This window comes from Botrytis porri (genome assembly GCF_014898465.1).
Source record: "Botrytis porri strain MUCL 3234 chromosome Unknown BPOR_003, whole genome shotgun sequence".
In the NCBI taxonomy this organism is placed as follows: domain Eukaryota; kingdom Fungi; phylum Ascomycota; class Leotiomycetes; order Helotiales; family Sclerotiniaceae; genus Botrytis; species Botrytis porri.
The window spans coordinates 1,185,638-1,209,627 of NW_024066077.1; the positions used below are offsets into that span (position 1 = coordinate 1,185,638).

The 23,990-nt window shown below is 34.9% G+C and overlaps 5 protein-coding genes across 5 annotated transcripts; 4 read left to right on the top strand and 1 right to left on the bottom strand.

The window, feature by feature from the left end:
* Positions 1 to 858: 858 nt before the first annotated feature.
* EAF01_002420 (uncharacterized protein) lies at positions 859 to 4,204 on the top strand (the record flags this gene model as incomplete). Its single annotated transcript, XM_038910672.1, has 3 exons — positions 859 to 1,980; positions 2,029 to 3,732; positions 3,785 to 4,204. The coding sequence occupies 3 exons, from the start codon at positions 859 to 861 to the stop codon at positions 4,202 to 4,204; spliced, it is 3,246 nt and encodes a 1,081-aa protein (XP_038773594.1).
* Positions 4,205 to 5,522: 1,318 nt separating this feature from the next.
* Positions 5,523 to 8,034, top strand: EAF01_002421 (uncharacterized protein). The gene is made up of 4 exons (XM_038910673.1): positions 5,523 to 5,688; positions 5,813 to 6,117; positions 6,174 to 7,414; positions 7,467 to 8,034. Exons 1-4 carry the CDS (start codon positions 5,624 to 5,626, stop codon positions 7,617 to 7,619), a joined length of 1,764 nt encoding a protein of 587 aa, XP_038773595.1. The 5' UTR covers positions 5,523 to 5,623; the 3' UTR covers positions 7,620 to 8,034.
* A 918-nt stretch (positions 8,035 to 8,952) lies between these two features.
* On the bottom strand, positions 8,953 to 10,398 carry EAF01_002422 (uncharacterized protein; the record flags this gene model as incomplete). The annotated part of the gene is made up of 2 exons (XM_038910674.1): positions 8,953 to 10,123; positions 10,178 to 10,398. 2 exons carry the CDS (start codon positions 10,396 to 10,398, stop codon positions 8,953 to 8,955), a joined length of 1,392 nt encoding a protein of 463 aa, XP_038773596.1.
* A 1,992-nt stretch (positions 10,399 to 12,390) lies between these two features.
* On the top strand, positions 12,391 to 12,900 carry EAF01_002423 (uncharacterized protein; the record flags this gene model as incomplete). Its single annotated transcript, XM_038910675.1, has 3 exons — positions 12,391 to 12,457; positions 12,493 to 12,577; positions 12,633 to 12,900. The coding sequence occupies 3 exons, from the start codon at positions 12,391 to 12,393 to the stop codon at positions 12,898 to 12,900; spliced, it is 420 nt and encodes a 139-aa protein (XP_038773597.1).
* An 802-nt stretch (positions 12,901 to 13,702) lies between these two features.
* Positions 13,703 to 15,447, top strand: EAF01_002424 (uncharacterized protein). The gene is made up of 6 exons (XM_038910676.1): positions 13,703 to 14,079; positions 14,152 to 14,177; positions 14,514 to 14,659; positions 14,709 to 14,846; positions 14,910 to 14,940; positions 15,033 to 15,447. The coding sequence occupies exons 1-6, from the start codon at positions 14,042 to 14,044 to the stop codon at positions 15,194 to 15,196; spliced, it is 543 nt and encodes a 180-aa protein (XP_038773598.1). The 5' UTR covers positions 13,703 to 14,041; the 3' UTR covers positions 15,197 to 15,447.
* The last annotated feature ends 8,543 nt before the right edge of the window (positions 15,448 to 23,990 follow it).

Here is a 23,990-nt window from a genome sequence, read left to right on the forward strand (position 1 = left end):
ATATCAATACCCGCCCACGACCCAATCTAATAAATCCCCTAGAAGCTGGGCGACGGGCGTTCCTGGAAATCAAACCAACCACATTCAATTCCGTAAAAGGCAGCTACCACTAGCCTAAACGCGAAAGTGAACCTGTTGAACCTGGTGAACCCAAGATTCAGGAGAGAAAAGTATCTTTTGAGACTTTGGGACCTATTTTGATTGACTGGCGGGACAACTGGAGAAAAATAATAATCCCCAGGATATATTCTCTGCATCAAGCCAAACAGCCAGCCAGCCAGCCAGCTATCCCTCCACCACTTTACTTTCTGCATTCGAATTGGAACGGTACTTACGTTCGTTCGTTCGTTCTTACGCACAAACAAAATTCTCTGTTCTTCTTGCAAAAAAGTTAAACTATGAGTTGCGATTTCTAGAATCAATTGTAGAAACGTCATATCAGAGTTTATTTGTTCTCCTCGTCTACCTACTTACCTGCCTGCTCAAGGTAAATTCATTGTCGCTGTACAACAATTCAGTTACACAGTCATTACCACTTCAAGACGAATTCATTCCTCAAAATACCACCATTCCAATTGCCCCGATTTTCCAATCCTTCAGCTTCGCTATCTCGCTTTGACCGAACGACCTCGTCAATTCACTTCGTTTCAAGGAGACTATTGAGTTGTTCCAGCCTGAAATTGTCCGCATCGCATGTGTTGATCACATAACACGATATATCACTCTCTCGCACCTTAACCGTCAGCTATCAAGCGTTCGAGGTGTCTCGCTCTTGTTTTTCAACAATCGAAGGGGTTGCGCTGATCGATTCTCCGAGTCCAAAGGATTGCTCATTCCACTCATAACCGCGACTTTACGATGAACAATCGCAATGGACCTTTGTCACCAGTTTCAATAGGAAGCAACAACGAATGGTCAGGAATTGAAAAATATCAAGACGATAACGATTCGCCCTACCAGATGAATCGTGGACAACTTGCTTCACCGCCGATATCGAGCGGATCAAACGGTACAATGAATGGGGGAGATTTCCCATCTAGAGGTCCTTCTGGTGGCAGCCCTGGCAATCCATCTCCTCCAAGCTCCATTGGTCGTTCAAGTATTGGCACAGGGTTATACGCAGGAAGCGAAAGTGGGCAGGATAAGAAAGATGAACAATTCGAAGCCTTACTATCAGAGCACTACGTTTCATTGAAACGATACCTGGCAGCGTCATTGAGAGATGAGAAGGGGAATCCTAGACCCAACAGAGCGCGAGACAAGTTGCTACGGTTGTCTCCTGTTCAATTTCAGGAACTTAGTACCGATGTATTTGATGAACTTCTACGAAGGCAGCAGGCAGGGAGAAGGACTCCCACTGGACAGAGAAATGATCAAGGACCTCCGCCGTACTTGTTGCCGAAAAACACGTTCCACCCGAAACGAAATCAGGCCCGCCAGAAGTTGTCTACGCTACCACCGCCCAGATTTAGAGATTTAGCTACAGATGTGTTTTATGAATTGGAGCGAAGGTTTCCGCAATTCACTGCTAGTGATAGAAGTCGTATGGGTAGTCCTGTATCTACGAGAGGACCCCCAAGTAGGAATGGGAATGGCACACCTGTAGATATGCCACCTCGAGGCCCAAGTCGTATGCGCCGACCTTCAGACGCCAGCTCTATAGGTCCCTATTCAATAAGAAGCGAACGAAGAAGTGAGAGAAGTGAATCGCGCAATGGGTCAAGGATGGCGCCGCCAAATGGTCCAAATGGTCCAAATGGTAATTTGGGTATCCCACCTTCACCGGGTATACCACCCAATGATTACGGCCGACCGACACCAAAAACTTTTCAAAGCAACACGATTGTACCGAACAAGAGTACCATGGTTGAAGATGATGAGAGCGGGCCTGAAGGTAATGATGATGATGATGGGGATGCTTTCGGATTGGAGGGAGCTGCAAGAGATCGAGAGAGTAAGAAAAGCATTGGGGGCTCAGAGGTAAGATCAACGCCTATTTCTCTCTCTAATTATATTCTAACGTTGCAGACCGATAAGAAACTTATCGATGAATACCAATCCCAAATTGCAGAGCTTCAAGAACGACTTGATTCTATGGAAGACGACTTGAAACGAAAGGATGATGAACTTAATATTGTTATGGATCAGCAAAGGGGAAGGGATGCATCGGCAGACGCGGAAAGAAAGGATTGGGAAGACCTTAGAATAGATCTTGAAAACAAGCTTGCGGATGCACAAAATCTCAACGACACTCTACAATCAGAGATTGACCGAGCACGGGAATCACAAGCCAACTCGGATAGAGAGCTAAAGACTCAGATTGAAGAGCTTCAAATTGCTCTTGTAGACGCTGGTAAAGGCATGGGGTCCAGCGACGCAGATCTGCAACGGGAAAACGAAGAGCTTAGAGCTGAGCTCAGAGAGCAAGAAGAAATTACCGAGGACGTTCGAAGTGAAGCCCAGGAGTTCCTTCGTGAAATGAGGATGTTGTCTGAACGAAGTACTGCATCTTATGAACGCGAGGAGCAACTTGAGACCATGGTCAACAAGCTAGAGGACGAAGTCAAGGAATGGAGAAATCGATATGCGAAAACAAAGACGCAGCTACGCACCTTGAGAGCATCTTCAATTGGACTATCGATACAAGATGCAGCCAAGTATGCAAAAGACACTGGATTTACGGCAGAGAGTGGTCTTATCAAGGATGTCCATATTACTAAGTTTCAACTTTCGATTGATGAGCTTTTACAGATTGCACGATCCAGCGACCCCGAAAAGGTGATTGAATACATGAAGAATGTAGTTATCAATGTGCGACAAATCTCTCAAGATATCGATCAAGCACCACAAAGTAGTGCAGAATTAGCCCAGAAGCAGGCCAAGCTTAAGTCTAGACTCTCGGCGACAGCAAATAATCTGATCACCGCATCCAAGAATTTTGCTGGGGCCAAGGGACTCTCGCCTGTTTCATTGCTTGATGCAGCCGCTTCTCATCTTACCACGGCGGTAGTCGAGCTTGTCCGGACGGTAAAGATCAGACCTACGCCTGCAGGAGAGCTAGAAGATAATGGTGACAAGACTTTAGTCTCAAATGATCTGGTAGTACCTGCGCCTGTATCAACTCAACCCTCTACCATCGGAGGGCTTTTCTCATCCAAGTCTGCAACAGCAGCTGAACCTAAGCCCGCAACAACCAAGCCTTCCACTGGAGGCCTCTTTGGATTCTTCGCATCACGTGAAGCAAAGCAAGAGAATGTTCCACCACAACAAGAAGCCCCTCAACCACAAATCGAGAACGTTCATCCCCTAAAGAGTAATAGCAAACAAAGCATGGATTCGCCACGTCAAAGTCTAGACAGTTTCAGCAGGCAAAGCGAGGACTTACCGAGGGAAAGCTTTGATGACTACGTCCCTGGCCCATTCCTTGGTCTAGGAAATAATCGTGCTAGCACCAATTCGTCTATGTACAGTCCAATCAATTCTCCTCGCGAGTCAATTGTCATTCCCACGAATTCTATAAAGGACACTTTAAATGCACCTGAACCTAGTCCTAGAGAAAATCCTTCAAGTCCAATGACTAATGGCGTCGAGCCTGTTAATGGCGCGAAGCCACTTCCACTGGCACTACAAGCGCCCCGAGGTCCCCCAAGTGGTCCTCCAAGTCCCCTGCCAGCTTCAATGGGGGCAGGGTTTGGCCTCAGATCGCAAGATAGTGATATTGAAGACCTCAAGGTATGGAACTAAATCGTCCTCCAGGGACTTATGCTAATGACACTCTTCGCAGATATATCTAGAAGATCAAACGGCGCTCTTAGTCCAGAACATTCAATCTCTAGTCTCTTCTATTCGTTCAGAAGGCGGCATAAATGCTATTTCAACTCAGATTGACGCAATCGCCAGTGTCGTTGGTGAAGTTGTTGCTTCTACTGAGGAAGCCATGATTAACAATCCAGCTCTTCGCTCACAATGTCAACCAGTCTTGACAAAACTTTCTGCGTGCAGAGAGAAAATCATGGCTGCAGGCGAAGAGGGCAGAGAAATTGCAATTGAGGGAAGAGAAGATGACGAAGGCGATGCAGAATGGCGAGCTTGGAATCAAAGCCTACCACCTATCGCGTTCGAAATTGCCCGAGAAACCAAAGAATTAGTCTTGAGAGTTGATGTCCTTGATGTAGAAGGTGGTGGAGATGACGACTTTTCATAATAATTCGTCCAATTATTAATGGATTTTCCGGGCAACTCTTCATGCAAGGACTACTCACCTATCATTGTTTATCTAGTTTTTTTCCTGTTTGCTTCATTTTTGCATAGCTATGGATGGTTCATTTCGCTTGACGCTCTATTCCCAATTTCTGTTGTTTTGCATTGGAATTTTACCCCTTTTGCGTTCAACATTTTTGTGTTTTTCTACTTTTTTCTTGTTATACGATAAAGCACCATCAGACGAGCGCACCAATTGATGATTTGAATTGATTGAATGGGCACATATTTTTGGAGGTGGTGGCAAACCTCTCACACACGCATGCATTATTGATGGATACCTTTTTATGTTATTTTTTGGGGGAGGGGTTTCTTTATTTTTGCCTGCCTAAACGCTAGCTGGGCATTTCTGTTTTTGACTCAGAGTTTGAATCGCATACAGCATAATACGGTAGATGCCGAATCATTAATGAGAAGATAATTGCTAGTTTTATTTTGGGGATGGAATGAGAATGAGTCGGGATGGACTTTCATCAGTTCAGTCTTTCAGGTCACTGGATCAAGGAGAGGAGGTTATTCATACTTGTGTATATATTTGTGGGATATGAAATGGGGAGATGGGACGGGAGATACAAAGTTCTCATGAACTGGTTACTTACTCATTTTCGAGAAGTGCCAGTTGTTAAAATGGAATGAAACATTGGGAAGGCATGAAATTAGGGTGGTGATAAAGGAAAGGAGGCGGCAATGATAATAAGATTAAAAATGAATGTTGATACCTGCATGTTCGTAATGTGTTAGTTGTGTGTTTACTGTTTCTGGAGAAACAGTAGTGAAAGTATATTCTAAAGAAGATCTGAATTCTGGATGTCAAACATTTGAGGATTTCGAAAGTTGAAGTTCTAAACTTCGGTCAAGAAAGACAGACAGAAGTCTATGTATGATTGATTTGCATCTATCTAATTTAAGCTTGCATCAAATACCACGCTTGAATTCTAAGTTAGGCTAGGGGTCTGGAGATTGCAATAGTCCCTGTTTTAGAGATGTAAAATGTTAAAGTAGACTTTGAAGGAAAAGGTTAACTGTGTATGTTTTATAAAAACAGTATAATAGACTCATCAGACAGATCATTGTAGACATTAGACATCTAGACCCTTAGGAGTAGTCAAAGATGTTGGATAGCCTTGCTCTAGCCTTGTTTCCCCCACCATCCCAAAAATAATCAATCATGTGATTTGAACAAGAAGCTCGGACCATTTGAGGCGGGCATCGAAAGCTCTGGAAACAAGTGGAGGGAAAATAAAGAGATGCTTGTCCAACCCCAACTCAACTCTATAATTTAAGTATTTGAGTTTGAGCATTACTTTTGACCTCTAATTATCATATTTTCTGATTTCCTACTTTCATAACTCTCTCACATATCATGGCGGACGCATTAAAAGCTGCTGGCAATAAAGCCATTGCAGAGAAGAATTTCGACGAGGCTGTGTAAGTTTTCCTTGGGTTTGTTTCTCTAAGGCTGTATAACCCCGAAGAGCTATCTATGATATCGTTGCACTGGGTTTTGTGGGATAAAAATGTATGTGAAGATATGATACTAATGACTTCACAGCGAAAAATTCACCGAAGCCATTGCAATCGAACCAGAAAACCACATCCTATACTCCAATAGATCTGCTGCATATGCTTCAAAACGAGACTTTGAAAACTCCTTGAAGGATGCTGAAAAGTGTACGAGTATTAAGCCTGACTGGGCTAAGGGATGGGGCAGAGTTGGTACTGCTAAGCAAAGTTTGGGAGATCTTTTGGGAGCGCACGATGCCTATGAAGAGGCTTTGAAGCTTGATGCAAATTACGCAGTTGCTACCAAGGGTTTGGCACAAGTCAAGAAATCTATCGATGCAGAGGCGAAAGCAGGTGGGTTTGGGAAACTTTAGAGTTGCATAGACGGTTGGCTAACAAAGCATTTATAGATGGTGTAAAGGGTGATCCAACAGAAGGACTAGGAAACATGTTCAGTGATCCTCAACTCATCACTAAATTAGCAGCAAACCCCAAGACCGCCAAATTCCTCTCAGACCCAACCTTCATGTCAAAACTTCAACAGATAAAGTCCAACCCAGGCAATACTCAAGAGCTTTTCTCAGATCCACGTATGATTCAAGTCTTAGGTGTCCTTATGGGTGTCGATATGTCTTTCGCAGATTCGGGTGCTTTCGGTGGCGCTCCAGGTGCTGAGGGTGCTTCTGCACCTAAGGAGGCTGAGGAGGATATCGCAATGCCAGATGTACGTCCAAGCTCCCAAGAACCACAAGCCAAGAAGGCCAAGACCGAGCCAGAACCGGAGCCAGAGGATGAGGAGGCTGCCGAAAAGAAGAAGGCAATGGCCGAGGCCGATGAGGAAAAGAGACTTGGTACCGAACAGTACAAGAAGAAGAACTTTGATGAGGCAATTGCACATTACAGCAAGGCTTGGGAAACCTACAAGGATATCACATATCTCAACAATCTTGGTGCTGCATATTTCGAAAAGGGAGAGTATGAAGAGGCTATCAAGGCATGTGAGAAGGCTGTTGAAGAGGGACGAGAAATTTACGCCGATTTCAAGATGATCGCTAAATCATACGCCCGTATCGGAACTTCTTATGAGAAGATGGGAGATTTGCCAAAAGCCATTGAGAACTACAACAAGTCGCTCACCGAACATCGTACTCCTGACGTCGTCAACAAGCTCCGTGCCGCAGAGAAGAATAAGATTGATAGTGCCAGAAAGGCTTATATCGACCCAGCAAAGGCTGAAGAGGCCCGTGAGCTCGGAAACCAAAAGTTCAAGGAGTCAGACTGGCCTGGAGCAGTCGAGGCTTACAGTGAGATGATTAAGCGTGCTCCAGAGGACCCAAGAGGGTACAGTAACCGTGCAGCTTCTTTCATCAAGCTTCTTGAATTCCCTTCTGCTTTGGAAGATTGCGACAAGGCTATTTCTAAGGATTCTAAGTTCGTCAGAGCATACATCCGAAAAGCACAAGCATACTTTGGCATGAGAGACTACTCCAAATCTCTTGATGCCTGTAACGAAGCTAGCGAGGCTGATGTTACCAAGGCCAATGCTAGAGAAATTGAGCAGCAGCAGCAGAAGGCTGTTACTGCCATGTACAGTGCCAGAGAGAATGAGACTGAGGAACAAACTAAGGAGAGACTTTCAAGAGACCCTGAGGTAAGTTAAAAAGTAGATCCTTTTGAGACTGTGTTACTAACAACCAATACAGATCCAAAGAATTATGGGTGATCCAGTCATGCAAAGCATTCTCCAACAAGCTCAAAACGACCCTGCCGCTCTTCAAGAACACATGAAGAATCCACAAATCAGATCTAAGATCCAACAACTCATCGCTGCCGGTGTCATTCGTGTAGGAAGATGATTGAATTGAAGATTTGCTGATGTGATGGAATGGAAGGTAACTTGAAGAGGAGTTATAGGTCTAATAATTAATCGTTCCCGAGGCTTGTCTCTGGAAATGGTGATTTGATATGATATGATATGATCCATGAGATGAAAATGAAGTGTGGGGGAGGAAGAAAATACCATGAGAATGCATGCAAAAGGGGATGTATGTTAAAAGATATCGGGCGCGCGTGTCAGTTTCATTTTTATGGAATGCATAGCAGGGTACTTAGGTAGTCAAGCACTTAACTTAATATTCACAGTTTATTCATTTTGGGTTTCCTTTTTCTTATTTTCTGTATTTGGAAGCACCTCTGTCTACTTGTTAGACATTTCGGTTAAATTCTAACCTGAACCACGATTCGTTTCCTGTAATTCAGAGCGTCGTACGACAGTTCAAAGCGACATTCAATCTAAATATGTTCAAGAAAAACGATATATAAGTGTGATTATTTCTCTCTTTGGTATCAGCTATTGTATGTAATGGATCGACCGCACTACTATGTCCGCCAGTCCTGTATTTGCAACCGTCGACTCCAATCCCAACACGCCCCAGAGTCCTGCCTCCCACTCACCCATCCATCCATCCATATACATCCCATGTGATTGGATAAAAGTGAAAGAATATCGGTCTATGTGTCCCGCCTGCCTCCTTATTCATTCGTTTATTCATCAGTCACCTCCCTGAACACCCCGGAATCGACCTCTCAAATTTCCTTTGAAAACCTATTCCCGCCCATCCTGTCCTTTCCAGCCATCCCACCATCCCATTTATATGGCCTCAACCATGTATACCATCCAGAACCCGGAATCAAAAGCCGAAGCCAATCGAAAATTTGTCGATAAAGAAAAATAAAATAAAAATAAGATAGGATAAACATTCGCTAAAAGAGCACAACATCATGAGAGACTTGTGACGGACAAGAAAATTCTGAAGACTAGCTTGAATACTGAGATGTATCGAGTGTCTTGGTATCTGAATGTATGTACAATGCCTGGGATATGACGGATCGAGATTGAGTATTGGGAGGACTGAAAAAGAGGATGTGATGAGATCGTTCGCTGGATTGGGGCATGGACGCTTTCGGATTGGTGGGTTGGTGGGAAAGGTCAGTAAATGGGAGGTGACTTGCAAAATATTTGTTGAGACATGGTTGCAAGAGATTAGGGATAGTTTGGTAGGTATGTAATCGTGATTAGACGATGTCAGTCAATTCTCACGGTGACAATGCCAATGATATCACTGGGATGTTCACAATAATCCCCTTACGTACTCAATCGACGAGTTAATGGCCCAGTTGAAGCCCAATTCAAGTAGAACGATGACCTGCTTCTAGTTGAGAAGGGGTTGGCTCAGCATTGGCTGATTGTTCCAAAGCATTTCCTGTGGCTCTATTACTACCAGGCATGCGGATTCCGGTGAAAGCCGCCGGTATTCTTGGCCTCCATCTACTCGCTGCTGGAGCAGTGGTGACGTCGGGTGCTCCTCCATCGGCCGCTACACTCGTCGGTCCAGCTTGAGCCGGGCGTGCCCGCCTAGATTGTCGTTCATCACGATTTCGGGTATCTGCATTCGATCTAGCGGATGCTCCGAATATTCCTGGCATACCTCGAATTCCAGTCCAAGCTGATTGTGGCTGTTGGGGCATATTTGCCCTGGAGGCGTGTGCTCTACGTGAGTGTCGCTCAGGCTCTGGCTCACCTTCAGGTCGAGGCTTCGGTGTGAAATAATCCGCCTTGCAAAGTGGGCAGCAAGCACGACGACTAGTCAACCATGGATCTAAGCATGAGGCGTGGAAAGCATGACCACAAGTCAAACCACGAACATCATCATCCTCTTCTAGAGAATCAATGCAGATAGCACATGAATCTCCTGGGTTGTTCAAGAGCTCTGGGGGTACGGCGGTATGAATATGATCATCCTCATCATCATCCTCGACGTCTTCGACTGTTGTGTTGTTCTTATTATCGATTGTGCTGGCTCTCGTTGGAACTTCTTCCAAATGATGTAGTTCTTCCTTACGCTCCTCGGTCGTTACAGGTGTCTTTTCCGCCATTACTGCATCCATACTCTTTCTGTCGCCATATCCACCTCTGAGGGTATGTGCTGGCGATGATGGTGCTGCTTCATCTCTGTTCGAAGTGGGTGTGGCTGGCCTGGTGTTGATAGAATGCTTTGTTCCCACCGGGGAAGATGGCTCTACACCCTCCACTTCAGCCACGCTTGCAGCTCTGCTTGGCGGCGCTGTAACGCCCCCACTAGTTGGTAGTCCTTCGCTAGCTCGATTTGCTACCCAGGTTTTGTATTTCGTCAAAGGAAATCGCTCGTTCACTTCGTCCATGGTCATAAGCTTCTTTTCCCGGCGCCTTCGGTGTGGTCGGGGTGGCATATTATCGAGATTGATTGGGTTCTCACCCATCTCTCGCGCAGCCCGATTCCTAGCATTGTATCGAAAACAATATTTGACACCAACAATAATCCTTCGTCAGGGTTAGTGATAAAAAGCAGACATTCGAACCCCTCAAGATACTTACCATAAATTTGTAAAGACGACACCAAATCCCAGCGCAACAAAGAACAACAGTGGCGAACTAGTCGGGCTACTGCTATTGTTGGAAGTTGTTACTGTAGATGGAGTAGCAGATGCTGAGGTTGATGAGATCGGGGACGAAGTTGCTGCTGTTGACGAAGGTGAGATTGTCGTCTGCCTCCCGACGATCTTGATGGCCTCTACCATTCCACCAACTAGCGCCATCTTTTAGTTGCGTGATGTGTTGTATGGTTGTAATTGTGCAGCGCAATTCGACCCTCTAACGTTCGCAGAGTTAGGTCGTGTGGGTGGGTCAATACAATACAGGATGAGATTATTGAATGCCTCAGTTGGTGGTCGTGAATGAATCAAAGAAATCCTTTTACCGAGATCATTTGAAAGTATTGATTAATGTTCAATTCATTACAACCAATCTTTTCCTAGGTTTCAATGATCAAGAGGAATCTCCTTGATAAGAGTGAGTAAGTATTAAAGGTTGAGGTGAGAGGTGGAAAAGAAGGTAAAGTAAAGTAAAGTAAAGTTGAAGCGATTCACACGAGTCCTTTCCTTGGTGCGACAATGTGCATTAATGGGGGATTGGGGGAGATGGGGAGGGGGGTGGATGGATGGATGTATGGATAGATAGATGTATGGATGGATGAAATCGAGAGGCTGTCTTGGTGGATAAAGTAAGAAAAACTGGGCGTAGAGGGCGAAGGCTGGAGAAAAAAGATGGGGTTAGCAAGTTTGAATGGATGATAAATGGGATCTTGTAACAAAACAAGTAAAAAGATATATCTTTATCAATTGAAAAGAAGGGGAATTTTGAATATCACTTGGAAACATACCTTTTGAATTCTTTGACTTTGAGTTGGAGTTGGAGTTGGAGTTGGAGTTGAGTTGAGTTGAGTTGAGTTGAGTTGAATTGAATTGAATTGAATTGAATTGAATTGAATTGAATTGAATTGAATTGAACTTGGACTTGGACTTGGACTTGGAATTGGCTCAATAAGAAGAGATCTAATAAATTCTTCTGATTTTTATTCAATAAAAAAGATGGCTAAAGAGGAAGTCAAAGCAACCGACAATTATTTGTAAATCGAGCTGAAAATTGATCGAATCGATGGTCGGGGGCTCAAAATCGAGTCAGGATGTAATGGTAATGGGTAATGTGATAACAATGATCAAAGAGTACTCGCGTGCTTGAGTCTTTGTTTAGATATTTGGACTGGATTTGACTGGATTGGACTGGATTGAATAGGTTGAAGAGGTTGAATAGATTTAAACGGAAACAGATATTGATATTGATACTATTGCCGATGCCGATACAGTACCAATATAAGTTAACAATTGGAGTGATATGTGAAGGCTCTTTGATTATCGGTTGATTGATAGGTAGATGAGGGAATTAAATTATAACAAACGATGTTTATTATAGTTACATGTTAGGTACATACGGTACATACGGTACATCCATACATAGCTCCTCATATACCTACCATACCTAGCTAGCTAGTAGTTATTAAGGTACTTCCCGAATGCGTACAGACAGGTTTTTGAATTACTTTTGGCGGAGTACGTGAATAGAGGTAGGTAGTGGATCCAAAGAATGACTAGGAATATCAAAGTACTCAAATATCATATGTCGTATATTCTCGTAACAGTATTTGAAAGAGATGACAGAGATCTTATTACGATACGAGTAAAGTGTAAACAATATTACCATTGAGGTAGATGGGTTTACAAGTACGCAAATAGAGATGAGATGACTAATAAAAATACCGGTAGAATATAGCAATAAAGAAGATTTGAAGTTTCCAATCATAAACCCAACAACTCTCTACGAAGCTCAACGTGGTAATGATTATAGCTATTATAATGGCCATAATATAAATATCTCTAATAGATGGAGATTAGAAGCGTGAGGCGAGTGAGGTATTTTCTCTAGTAGGTACCCGTGGACACCAGGTATAGTGTAACCAGCCACAGTAAGTAATAAATAGATACACACGCTTACTTCGATTTACGCCTCCCTTTTCTCCTCTCTCTTCTTTTCTCCTCTCTCTTCTCGTCTCCTCTCCTCTCCTCTCCCACACCATCAAGTATTTGAAATACATTTCATCATCTCACTTCCATATACAAATAAAAGACCAGTCGGGTCCTACCTACACCTCACAAGTTTGGTAACGCTTTACGGCAAACGGCCATCCGTAAGAAATGATTGGCCTTGATGAAAAGCATCGATGGTGTTGCAACTTGCAATGGACAAGCCAAATTCCGAATGGTAAGCCACATGAAGTCTAGATATCCATTGATCAGATACACAAGTCGGAATTCTCCTGGTTACTCTAGATGCATCCATCCACATTAATGGGTTTTGGAACTACGATTCTGGTGTGTGCATGTATGTTCTCACTTCCCAAAAGATTTTCATCAACTAGGTAGGTATGTATAGATAGACCGGAAGCGATCACAATTTTCCAAAAACGTTTAAATCCGAGACAATTGGGTCTCCTTCTTTTCCGCTCAACATTTGCGAAGAGATGGGATTACAATTTACAGTACATTCAGTACATGCATACAACATCCGTCTCAGTACAATCCGAACCGATCTCATTGGATAGTATCAATCCGGGGATTTCGGAGCACGTTGAGTTTGATACTAAACCATCCCTCCTTGATCCATTATGCAAGAATACCTCCTACCTATCGAAAACTGGAAGATGACAGAGTGAAGTGATATCCCATGATACTTATCACCCGTACATCACCAGTACATCACCAGTACATCACAAGTTTGAAGATATGCATGCACTCGCTCGTGTTGATCGTTCCGATACTAAATCTCTTTCATTGTGAAGTGGTCTGCTTTTTGGCTGTCAATGAATCTCTTCCCCTTCCCCAAGCTCAAAGAAATTGAGATTGAACGCGGTTCTCTTCTCGTTTGTATGTCTCTGGCTGGTGTATCGTATGGCCACTTTCATACATGCAGCCAACGATTGATCGATTGGCATACCTAGTAGGTACATGTCAGAATCCTACTCTCACGACAGCCAGCGGCCAAGCAATGTCAAGCAATGTCAAGCAATGTCACATAAAGAAAGGAACAATAAACTTTTGGCCGAGAGTCTTGATTCTTGAGTATTAGATCATGGGTAGGTAATGATTCTTGATGATTGGTGACGGTGAAAAGATACCTCCATGCCACGAAATAGTATCCTCTACCTTACCTCTTCTCCTCTCCATTCTCTCCAGTCAAGAGACTCCAATCTGTGCCGTATTTTCCAGCAGTGGATATATTCATCCACTCATCATGATCTATGATGAGAAATCAAGCTTTTCTGATTTTCCCCTCGCAAAATCCTTGTCGCCTTTAGAATTAGTTCTGCAGATGTATCATGATTCATGACGCTAAACTCTACACAGCGACGATCAATCTCGTCTGCCGAGAGATCTTTTTTTTCTTTAAGGAATGACCCGTGTTTTTTAAATACTGCGTAAAGATTAACACCTGACAACAGAAAACCTAACACCTAGGTGACCATCTAATAACTGACCTTACTTACATCATCTAAATCATTCTCGAGATTTTTGATTCGATAAGGAATTCTTTATCTCCTCACTAATCATCCGGCTTCTAATTTGCCCACAACACTTCTAGATCTATTGTCAATAAACCCTGTCAAAGATTACACTTCCCGATTGCCCTCCAATACACGCACCGTATTGAATAACCTTACGCTTTCGACCTTTGCATACCATTCGAGAACGAACATCCACGCTTGCAGTTGAACAATCGGAGTTAACCAGAAAGATTTCCTCTTTCGGCATATCTCAACACACCAAACACCCACACGTTCTTTAAAATATGCCACCAACTCAGTTACCCGCGTCGGGGAACCCTCTGTTCGTATACCTAACTGATGCAACCTTCAACGTCTGGAAAAGATCACAATGTACTGACAAATATGTAAATAGAGTCTTCTTTGATATCACCATTGGAGGTTAGTCATTTTCACGGCATGATCCATCCATCCATCCAGAGACCATACTACTTTCATGCATATCTTGGAACACGGAAACGGCAGAGTCTAAATGTTAGCATTCCGAAGTACCGGGTCGTTCCACATCAAATCGTGTGATCGCTGATCTCTTTGTCTTTTTGCTCATTTTGTCCACGTGCTTCACTCCCCTTGTTTTTTTGAAGGAGTCTTCCGATGTTTCCAGCTAGTAGCTTGAGAAACTGGATTTTTGTTTCTTTGTTCAGTAAAGTTCATCACGTGTTATCTTCGAACCGCTCAAATTTTGGAGATAGGACATGAATCTCTAACAACGACTAGGTGAGCCACTCGGTCGTATCCAATTTGAGCTCTTCGCCGATGTAGTTCCCAAGACGGCCGAAAATTTCCGTCAATTCTGTACGGGGGAAACCAAAAATCATCTTGGTAGACCGCAAGGTTACAAAGGCAGTAAATTCCATCGAATTGTATGAATATCTCCCTCTTCGGTTGGTTCACTTCTAACATGGTATCTAGATTAAGGATTTCATGTGTCAGGGTGGTGATTTCCTGAATGGTGATGGTACGGGTTCTACTTGTATTTATGGATTGAGTAAATTCGATGATGAGAACTTTACTCGTAAGCATACGGAACCAGGACTTTTGTCTATGGCGGTATGTTTTGACCGGAGTCTCCTGGTAGTCTTGAAGCTGGACATGAAACTAATACGCGTATAGAATGCTGGTCCAAATACCAATGGTTCTCAATGTAAGTCATCTCATCTTTTAACATCTCGTTTGCATCTTCCTCCCCTTTACTTCATCACCCATACCCAAATCAACCCATTAATATTCCTCTAGTCTTCATAACCACAGTCCCAACTCCCTTCCTCGATAATAAACATGTCGTCTTTGGTAAAGTAGTCGATGGAATGGACGTTGTTCGTAAAATGGAAAACACTCGTACGAATTCAAAGGATGCTCCGCAATTACCTGTCGTCATTTCTCTATGCGGAGAAATGTAAATATGGATTTGGAGATATGGGTTTAGATGAATTGTGGACGCAATGGGAAATGAGAGTGTGTGGAAGAAAGATAGGGTTGCTCTATGATAGAGCGAGCTGAGATGTCTTTTCCAGGAAGGACGATAGATGTCAAGGCTGAACTGGAAGTTTTATAGCGTAGAGCATTGAGATATTATATTGAGATAGTGAAAGATAGGATAGAGAATCTCATGTTGTCTATCTATTAACAATTCACGTTTTCTCACCTGTCGTACAGAACAAATTATCCGTCCTTGCAATCACATCTTTCCTCGAAACCCCTAGTTATCGATGTATATACATTAATTCACTCTTCCAATCTCCCTCTCCCTTTGCCCCCCTAAGGTTTGAATCCATAAAACGCTCAGCTTATCTGATCCGTCTATTCATTATTTATTCATCACTCAAAACTCAAAACTCAAAACTCTTTGGATGCAAACCATTGATCATATTCTCCCTCTCCTCTCTCCCTCTCTCCCTCTCTCCCTCTCTCCCTCTCTCCCTCTCTCCCTCTCTCCCTCTCTCCCTCTCTCCCTCTCTCCCTCTCTCCCTCTCTCCCTCTCTCCCTCCACCTCTCTCCCTTTCTGTCTCTCCTAATATGATATCTGTCTCATCAACAGCACATACATCATATATAAAACATATATCAACTCAACTCAATCATACTTCCACACTTCCACACTTCCACACTTCCACACTACTATATTTCTATAGTTACACCCATTCTCCTCATTCTCCTATACTCCTCCATCTATAACCCTAGAGTTTAAGTATATCACATTCTATTTATACGAAAAGATAAGGAAAAGGGGGGATAGAGATATAGAGATATAGAGATATAGAGATATAGAGATATAGGGAGATTAGAAACAGAAATAAAAGAACAAAAAGATAGGTCATAGGGAACAGGGAGGAAAAACATTGGTTGGAGATGAAAGTACTCTCAAGTTTAAAATCAGGGATTTAATAGGGAACTAGGGATATTTATGACTGTGTAGATAGACAGGTATATATAGATAGATAGATATGTATTAACTCTCTAGTAATAAATGTAAATCATTAGGAATACAAGCGAGATAAAAAGTAAGGGTTTGAATTACTAATATAGCGAGGATTACTAGGAAATAGACAGTGGAATGGTATGTAGTGTATTAGTAGTAAATTCTTAATCAATTCAGTCTATCTATAGCTAAGCTACGCTGACTATGTGATGTGTTTAAGTGTATCCAATTGTATGAATTGTGAGATTCTATAATAAGTATACTAAATCACTTATTAATATCTTACTAATCAAGCTATATATGTATTAATAATATAAGTATAATATGATTTTATATTATAAAATTATATTATTATATTATAATATAGCTATATCTCTTATCAAATTGATTTATAATGAAATAGAATAAGATGGAATCATATAGAAGATTGTTAATAAATTAACTAAATTAATTAATTATATTTTTCTTTTATAATATAAAATGATTCTATAAGATTCGATTTAAATCGATCTTATTTATAAGCATAAAAACTACTAGAATTTCATTATAAACTATATAAACCTAAGATATTCTTTAAAGAAAACCTAGGAAAAAGCAAGCAAATTCAGCTTAATTAAGCTCTTTCTTATAATTTATCTTTAATTCAATTCTTATATTATATTCAATTTGTTCTTTAAATTAAAATAACTAAATCTTTTACTATTATTAAAATATTATTATTATTATTATATTCTGAAAAATTACCTTCAATAAATTATAAGTCTGGCTAATTTAAAAACTAATTTAAAAAAGAAATTAGCTTAATTTAAAACTATATATTATATATATATAATTATTAAACTATTGAATATCAAAATTTCGAATCAATTTAATTGAATTTATATTAAAAATTACTTATAAATAGACTTTATAACCTGTGTCCCTAAAGCTAAACCTAATTGAGTAAATAAAATTAGATTTCTAAAAGATATATTTATACTATAAACTATTTATAACAAATAATATATTAATATTCTTCATATTAAGATACCCTAGCTTAATTAATCTTTATTAATACAGAATAAGATAAAGATTTAATTTAAAAGGTAACTAGTTTAATCGATCTCAACCTAGAAATTCGATTTTAAATCGAATTTGTTACTAGATTTATTCAAATTCTAATACTAATTTCATTAAAATTAATATAAATTCAAAACATCTTTTTAAGATTAAATAATTTAATATAAAGATTTAAAATGGTATTTAATATAGTTTTTAAATTTGACCTTTTAAAAGGTAGATTCAATTATATTGAATGGGTAAATCGAGCTAAATTATACCTTGAAATTAATAATTTTATACCATATATTAATGGTATAGAAGTACTATCAAACAAAGTTTTTTATATAGATGAAAATATAGGGAAAACTTATTCATTTAAATTAGCTATTAAATTTAATAAAAGAGTTTTAGAATATTAATGAAATAAAAGAAAAGTATTAGAAGCTATTAAATTTATAATTAGCTTTAAATTAGTTGAAAGATTTAAGAACAAAAATACAATTAAAAGCCAATAGGAATTTATTAATATGATTTTTGAAGAATCTTTTATTAAATTAATAAAAAAATATCTAAATAGATTAATAGAATCTAATTATATCAATTCTAAGAAAATAAACGAATATATTAATTCGATTTAATTATTATATAATTATTTAAAATCTATAAAATATAATATCTCTAAAGCTTTTATAACATGATTTCTTTTTAGAGGCTTACCTAGCTCTTTCAATGGTTTCGTTTCTAGAAAATACGAAGAACTAGCTAAAAATCAAGACGATATTGATTTAGACAAATTATTTTCTGAATTAATATTAGAAGAAATTAGAATATAGTCTAATACCAATTTAAATATTAATAAAGCTAGCTTTAAGAAAGCTCCCCATTATAGTTACTATTATAAGAAAAAACATTTAGAGTCTAAATGCTTTATAAAATACTTTGAATTAAAAAATAATAAGGATCAAAATAAGAAACAATCTAATTCGAATTTTAATATAGATTCAAATAAAGATTCGAATAAACCCATTTCTAATAAGCAACTAATAATGGTAAATCACTTCATGGGTTTAGTCAATCGAATTCGTAAATCTAAGTATAAATTTATATTAGATTCAAATGCTATAGAATATTATTCATTAAATAAAGAATGATTTATAAATTATAAATCATTAAACAATCACTTTATCATTATAGCTAATAGAGAAAAGCTTCTTATTAATAATATAGAAGATATTTCTATTCTAATTAATAAATCCGAAATGATTTTATAAGGAGTATATCATATATCGAATATAGCCTTAACTTTTATTAGTTCGAATAAAATAGTTCAAAAAAGGGTGGACTAATTATATTATCTCTTTAGAAGATAAAATCGATATTATTTATAAAGAGGCTAATATACGAACAATAGCTCCATAAGTTAATGATATATATTATCTGAATTTTAAGATTGATTATAAATACCTTGAAAGTATTAATGCCCTTGAATTCAAAGAAGAATCAATTTAAGGATCGAATTTACTTTTAAATAAAATCGATCTTAATCTAGCTCATAAGAGACTAGATTATATAAATAAGGATTATATTATTAAATCCTTAAATATTCAATTAAATGAATCTAAATCTGATTTAGAGAATAATGAATCCTATAAATTCGACAAATTTTATTAGAAAATAAGCAAAGAGTTTTCAATAAGTTTTGAAATAAACTTTAAATTCGAAAAATTCAGTTTAGATATCACTGGTTCTTTTAGAATTATAGAGATTAAAAGTGAAAAATACTTTTTAATCTTTACGAATTAAGTTACTAGAATTATTTGGGTATATTTAATCAAATTTAAATTATAGGCATATGATATTCTAATAGAATTCTATAATCTAATTAGAAATCAATTCAATATTAGTCTTAAAATATTACGATTAGATAATGCTCTTAAATTTCTATTGAATAAATAATCTGATTTTATTCGAAATCATAGGATTTTATATGAATATATTAGTTTATATTTTTATTTATAAAGTAGAATAGCCGAGATATTAAACAGATATATAGTTAAAAGATTAATCTGTTTAATTAAGGAAAAAGATATTTTATTCTATTTATAGTTATATTTGATTAAAGTTATAGTTTATATTAAGAATAAAACCTATAATAGTTTTATTAATAAATTATTATTCGAATTAATATATAATAAGAAGTCTAATCTAAATTATATTAAAGTTTTAAGCTCTTTTATTTATATTATTAATAATAAAGAGATTTGTAATAAAAAAATGAATTTTCAAGCCTGAAAAGATGTATTAATAGGTTTTGATTTGTTGAATAATTATTTAGTTTATATATTAGTTAATAAAAGAATGATTAGTTTTAGAAATGTAAATATTTAGGAAGATCTTATGTATTCAGATAAATATAAGGATTAAGATTTAAACTTATTGGAAAAAGAAAGTCCTGATTTTCAATTTATTCAGAATAGAATAGAAGAAAACGATTCTATTAGTGTTAATATGCTTTAGGCTGAAACAGTCAAAAACAACGAAAATATTGAAAACAATGAAAATAATGATATATTAGATTGTATAAAAATCGATTCTAATAAGCTTACTTTTGGTGAATTTATTATTGGTGAATTTAATATTGAAGAATCTAAAGAAGAAGACTTTGAAATACAACAATCTAAGCGAGTTTAGAGTATAGTATCTGAATATAAAGGTTTCGATAAAGACGGAAAGACTGTTTTATTATATGATGAACTTGCTTTTTCTGGATATTTCAATTCAATTAATAAGAGGGTGAATATCGAAATAGATTAAGGAGATTTTTAATTAGTTTTTAATATTAGGCTTAAAATTAATAATAAGATCATTATTAGTAAGTTAGATTATATATTAATCGAATTAAAATCCTATAAAAAAGCTATTAATTTATTAGAAAAAGAATACTGATTAAAAGTTATAAATTATGAAATCAATACTCTTGAATTAAATAAAACCTAGAATATTATTGATAATTCGAATAATAATAAAACCCTAAAAACTAGATAGGTATATAAGATTAAGGATTCAAATGAATTTATAGAATTCAAAGTTAGATTTGTTATTAAAGGATTTGAACAATTATATGAATTAGATTATATTAATATATATATATCAATAGTTAAATTAATGGTTTAGAAGTTCTTATTTATGTTAGCTCTTTAAAATGACTGGTTAATTTATAAAATTAATATGGTATTAGCGTTTATATAAGACAATATTAATACATCCTTATTATTAAGTTTATTAGAAGGATTTAATAATTTAAAGAATAAGATTTTAAAGCTAAATAAAGCTTTATATATGTTGAGCAGACTTAATAAGGTGTGTATATATAATATATATAATTAAAAGGATTGTTTATTTCTATTTACTTTCTTTATATGAAAAGGAAATTATTATATCTATATATATGTACTACCCCTACTTATATACTTTATATATATATAGAGTAAAGTGTGATATATAATATTGCATTGTTAATTACATATTTTGATACAAACTTAACTTTTTTTTTATACAAATAAAATTTATATAAATCAGATTGGTATTTGGAACTTGTGATAGGCAGCTATCTTATTACTTAGTTCAATCCTTATTTTCTATAGTAAATTAAATGAGTATAGTAAACTTTATTTTAAATCAGTTAAATACTATATTAGAAAATTATTAAAACTATTAAAATCTAAATCATTCTATTGTATACATATTTTTTGATTATATTGAATAATATATCTAAATTTAATATTATATTAATCCTTTTAAAACTATAAAAAATTCAAATTTAATTAATTATTCGAAATATATATTAATTTCTACTGAAATATAAGTAGTTTACACTATCAATTATCCTCTCCATTTATTATTAGTTTTACATTGTATATAATATACTGATATTTTCATATGAATAGGGCTTTTTAATTATACAATGTAGCAAATGTAGTGACAAGTCCAAATCAAAATCCTATTCTTCTCATTAACGAGTAAATTCTTATACCATATTATTATTATAATCTTCAACTTATTTTTTTAATAATGTCAAGTAATTCTGTTTTATATATATATAATTAAATTATATTTGCATAAATTTATGTAATATAAACATTATATATAAATAACTTGTTAATACAAAATTATAGGATTTTTATTGAAAATTTTTATAAAAAAATTTATTATTATAATTTTTAATCTTTTTTAAATTATTATTATATATAAGAATATTTCGGTAATAATTATGGGAATTGTAAATAAAAAGATTATAGGATTTAATATATATAATTTGATTATCCGCATTCTTATATTATTAGTAAACAATATCAATCTTTATCTCCTTTTTATACTTTTCTTAATCAAAATCTTATTCCTCCTTTATTAATCAATCTAAAAACTCCCAATATTTGTAAACACTTTTTTTTACTTAATTTTAATTTTATTAAAGAATTACTTATTATTAATTAATTTATATATTCCTTTTATTATTATATAATCTTTAGATTTTCTTTATGTTTTTTTAATTTAGAATTGAATTATTTATTAAAAACTTTTCAAAAAAGAAAAAAATTGTAAAATAAAATCAAAAAAACAAAATATTATTAATTCTATTCCTAATTGCAATTTGTATTTATATAAAGATCTAGTTGATCTTCATATATATCTCTTGTTTCACTCATCCTTTAATATGTATAATAAGAGTATTTATATTAATAAATCTTTTCAATACTTTATTAGGATTTTCTTTTATCATTATATCAATAATATTATCAAGTCCATTAATCCATCAAACTTCGATAAACTCTCTTTTTTCATATAATTGTTATAATATTATTATATCAATTATAAATCTTTTTTCTTTTATTGTACCTAATTTAATAAGACATTTATATAATAAATATAAATCTATATAAATAATAACTAAAACATTAGATAAATTAAATTAAAAGATAATAATTTGTAGAGTTGATTTTATTACAAAATTAATATTTATACCTTTTATTATACCATATATTTTAAAAGTTAATATATTATATATAACTCTTTTACTTTTCATATTATTATAATATATAATATTCCTAATCAATTCGAATATATTTTTATTTAATATATTCTTATTTATTAGTATAATAATAAAACCTATTTTATCATTTAAATCTTTATTATTTATAAAAAACCTATTAATAAAAATAAATAATTTTATATAATCTTGTATAAAAAGGATAAACAAAAGTCCTCAATTAAGGTTTTCTATTTACTATTTAAATCTTTTATTAAATACCTTGATATTATTATTTAATGAATTTTAGTATTATATAATAACAAATAGATTGTATAATACTTCAAATTAACAAATTGTTATAATATATACACCTCAAGTTCTTTATTTATAATATTATTTAAAATTAATAACTTTTATAAGTTTCTTTCTCTAATCTTTTTGTATAACAATTAAATGGTTTTTATTCTATTATATAATATAATTATTAAAGATTAAAGATAATTTGTATATCAAATATTCATTCGATTTTGCTTTAATATTTATATTCTTAAGTTTTAAATTCTCGAAATTTATAAATTCTTAATCTATTAAAATAAGTGTATTATTTATTTACATTCTTATAATTCCAAATTATATATCTTTTATATTAATAATAAACAAATAAAAATTATATAAAGATATTATTATATTAAGTTTTTCTTGATAATGTTTTTAATATATTGTCCACCAATAAGTCCCTACTTCCGCAATACTGTATAATAATTTTTTAATTATTATAATCATATTATCTGAATACTTATTCTAAAATTCTTTTGGAAGTTTTGTTAATATGATTTAGTTCAATAATGTTTTCAATTATATATATACTTATATGATATTTCATATTATCAATTTGATATTTATTCTTATTAATATAAAAGTTAAAGTTACAATGATTCTTTAACTTAATCTTTATATTATAGATATTTGAATTAAAATTAATTTTTTATTTAAATTATTATACATTTATATAATCAAATATAACTTTTTATATAAAAAATTTATTATATATCCTTTTACTTTATTTATAAAATATAAATTAAATAATCTTTTAATATATATAAAGAAATTATACTTAACAAATTTAAATATATTTCTTATAATTAAACTATCAATTTCTTATATTTATAAAGCTTCAAATAATAAGCTTTTTATAGTAATAATCTCTTTTATATAAAGTTCTATTACAAGATTTAATACCTTTTACTTTTTCTTTATAATAAATGCCTTTATTAAATTTCGATTGTTTTATATGATTATAAGGAATTGATTATATTCATTATTAATATTGATTATATAAGGTAATGAAATTCTAAGAATTTCTATTTTAAAAATTGAATATTGAATAAAAGTTTATATAAATATTTGTTTAATTATTTATATAGAACTTTATAATTTGTAAGTTTGAGGTATTGAATTTTCAATATTTGAAAGTATTATTAAAAATATTTCTGAAATAAATGGTAATTAGTTTTCTTTAAGTACTTCTTTTTTATAAGATAATTTTATTATTATTATATAAAATTCTATTGGGTTATGAAGAAGGTTGATTATACAGTTTTGATTAATAATTGTGAGTAATCTATATGGTCCTATTTAATCTTTTTTTTCTTTTTATATTTATATTAACAAATTGAAGAATAAGTTGAATGTTTTATATATAACT

What these genes read in the sequence shown, in the direction of transcription:
- EAF01_002424 (XM_038910676.1), top strand. Translation starts at nt 14,042, where the DNA reads ATGCCACCAACTCAGTTACCCGCGTCGGGGAACCCTCT. An exon ending in GCAGTAAATTCCATCGAATT is followed by an intron (nt 14,660 to 14,708) that starts GTATGAATATCT and finishes CATGGTATCTAG; the next exon opens with ATTAAGGATTTCATGTGTCA. An exon ending in CAGGACTTTTGTCTATGGCG is followed by an intron (nt 14,847 to 14,909) that starts GTATGTTTTGAC and finishes ATACGCGTATAG; the next exon opens with AATGCTGGTCCAAATACCAA.
- EAF01_002421 (XM_038910673.1), top strand. Translation starts at nt 5,624, where the DNA reads ATGGCGGACGCATTAAAAGCTGCTGGCAATAAAGCCATTGCAGAGAAG. An exon ending in AAGAATTTCGACGAGGCTGT is followed by an intron (nt 5,689 to 5,812) that starts GTAAGTTTTCCT and finishes ATGACTTCACAG; the next exon opens with CGAAAAATTCACCGAAGCCA. An exon ending in CGATGCAGAGGCGAAAGCAG is followed by an intron (nt 6,118 to 6,173) that starts GTGGGTTTGGGA and finishes AAGCATTTATAG; the next exon opens with ATGGTGTAAAGGGTGATCCA.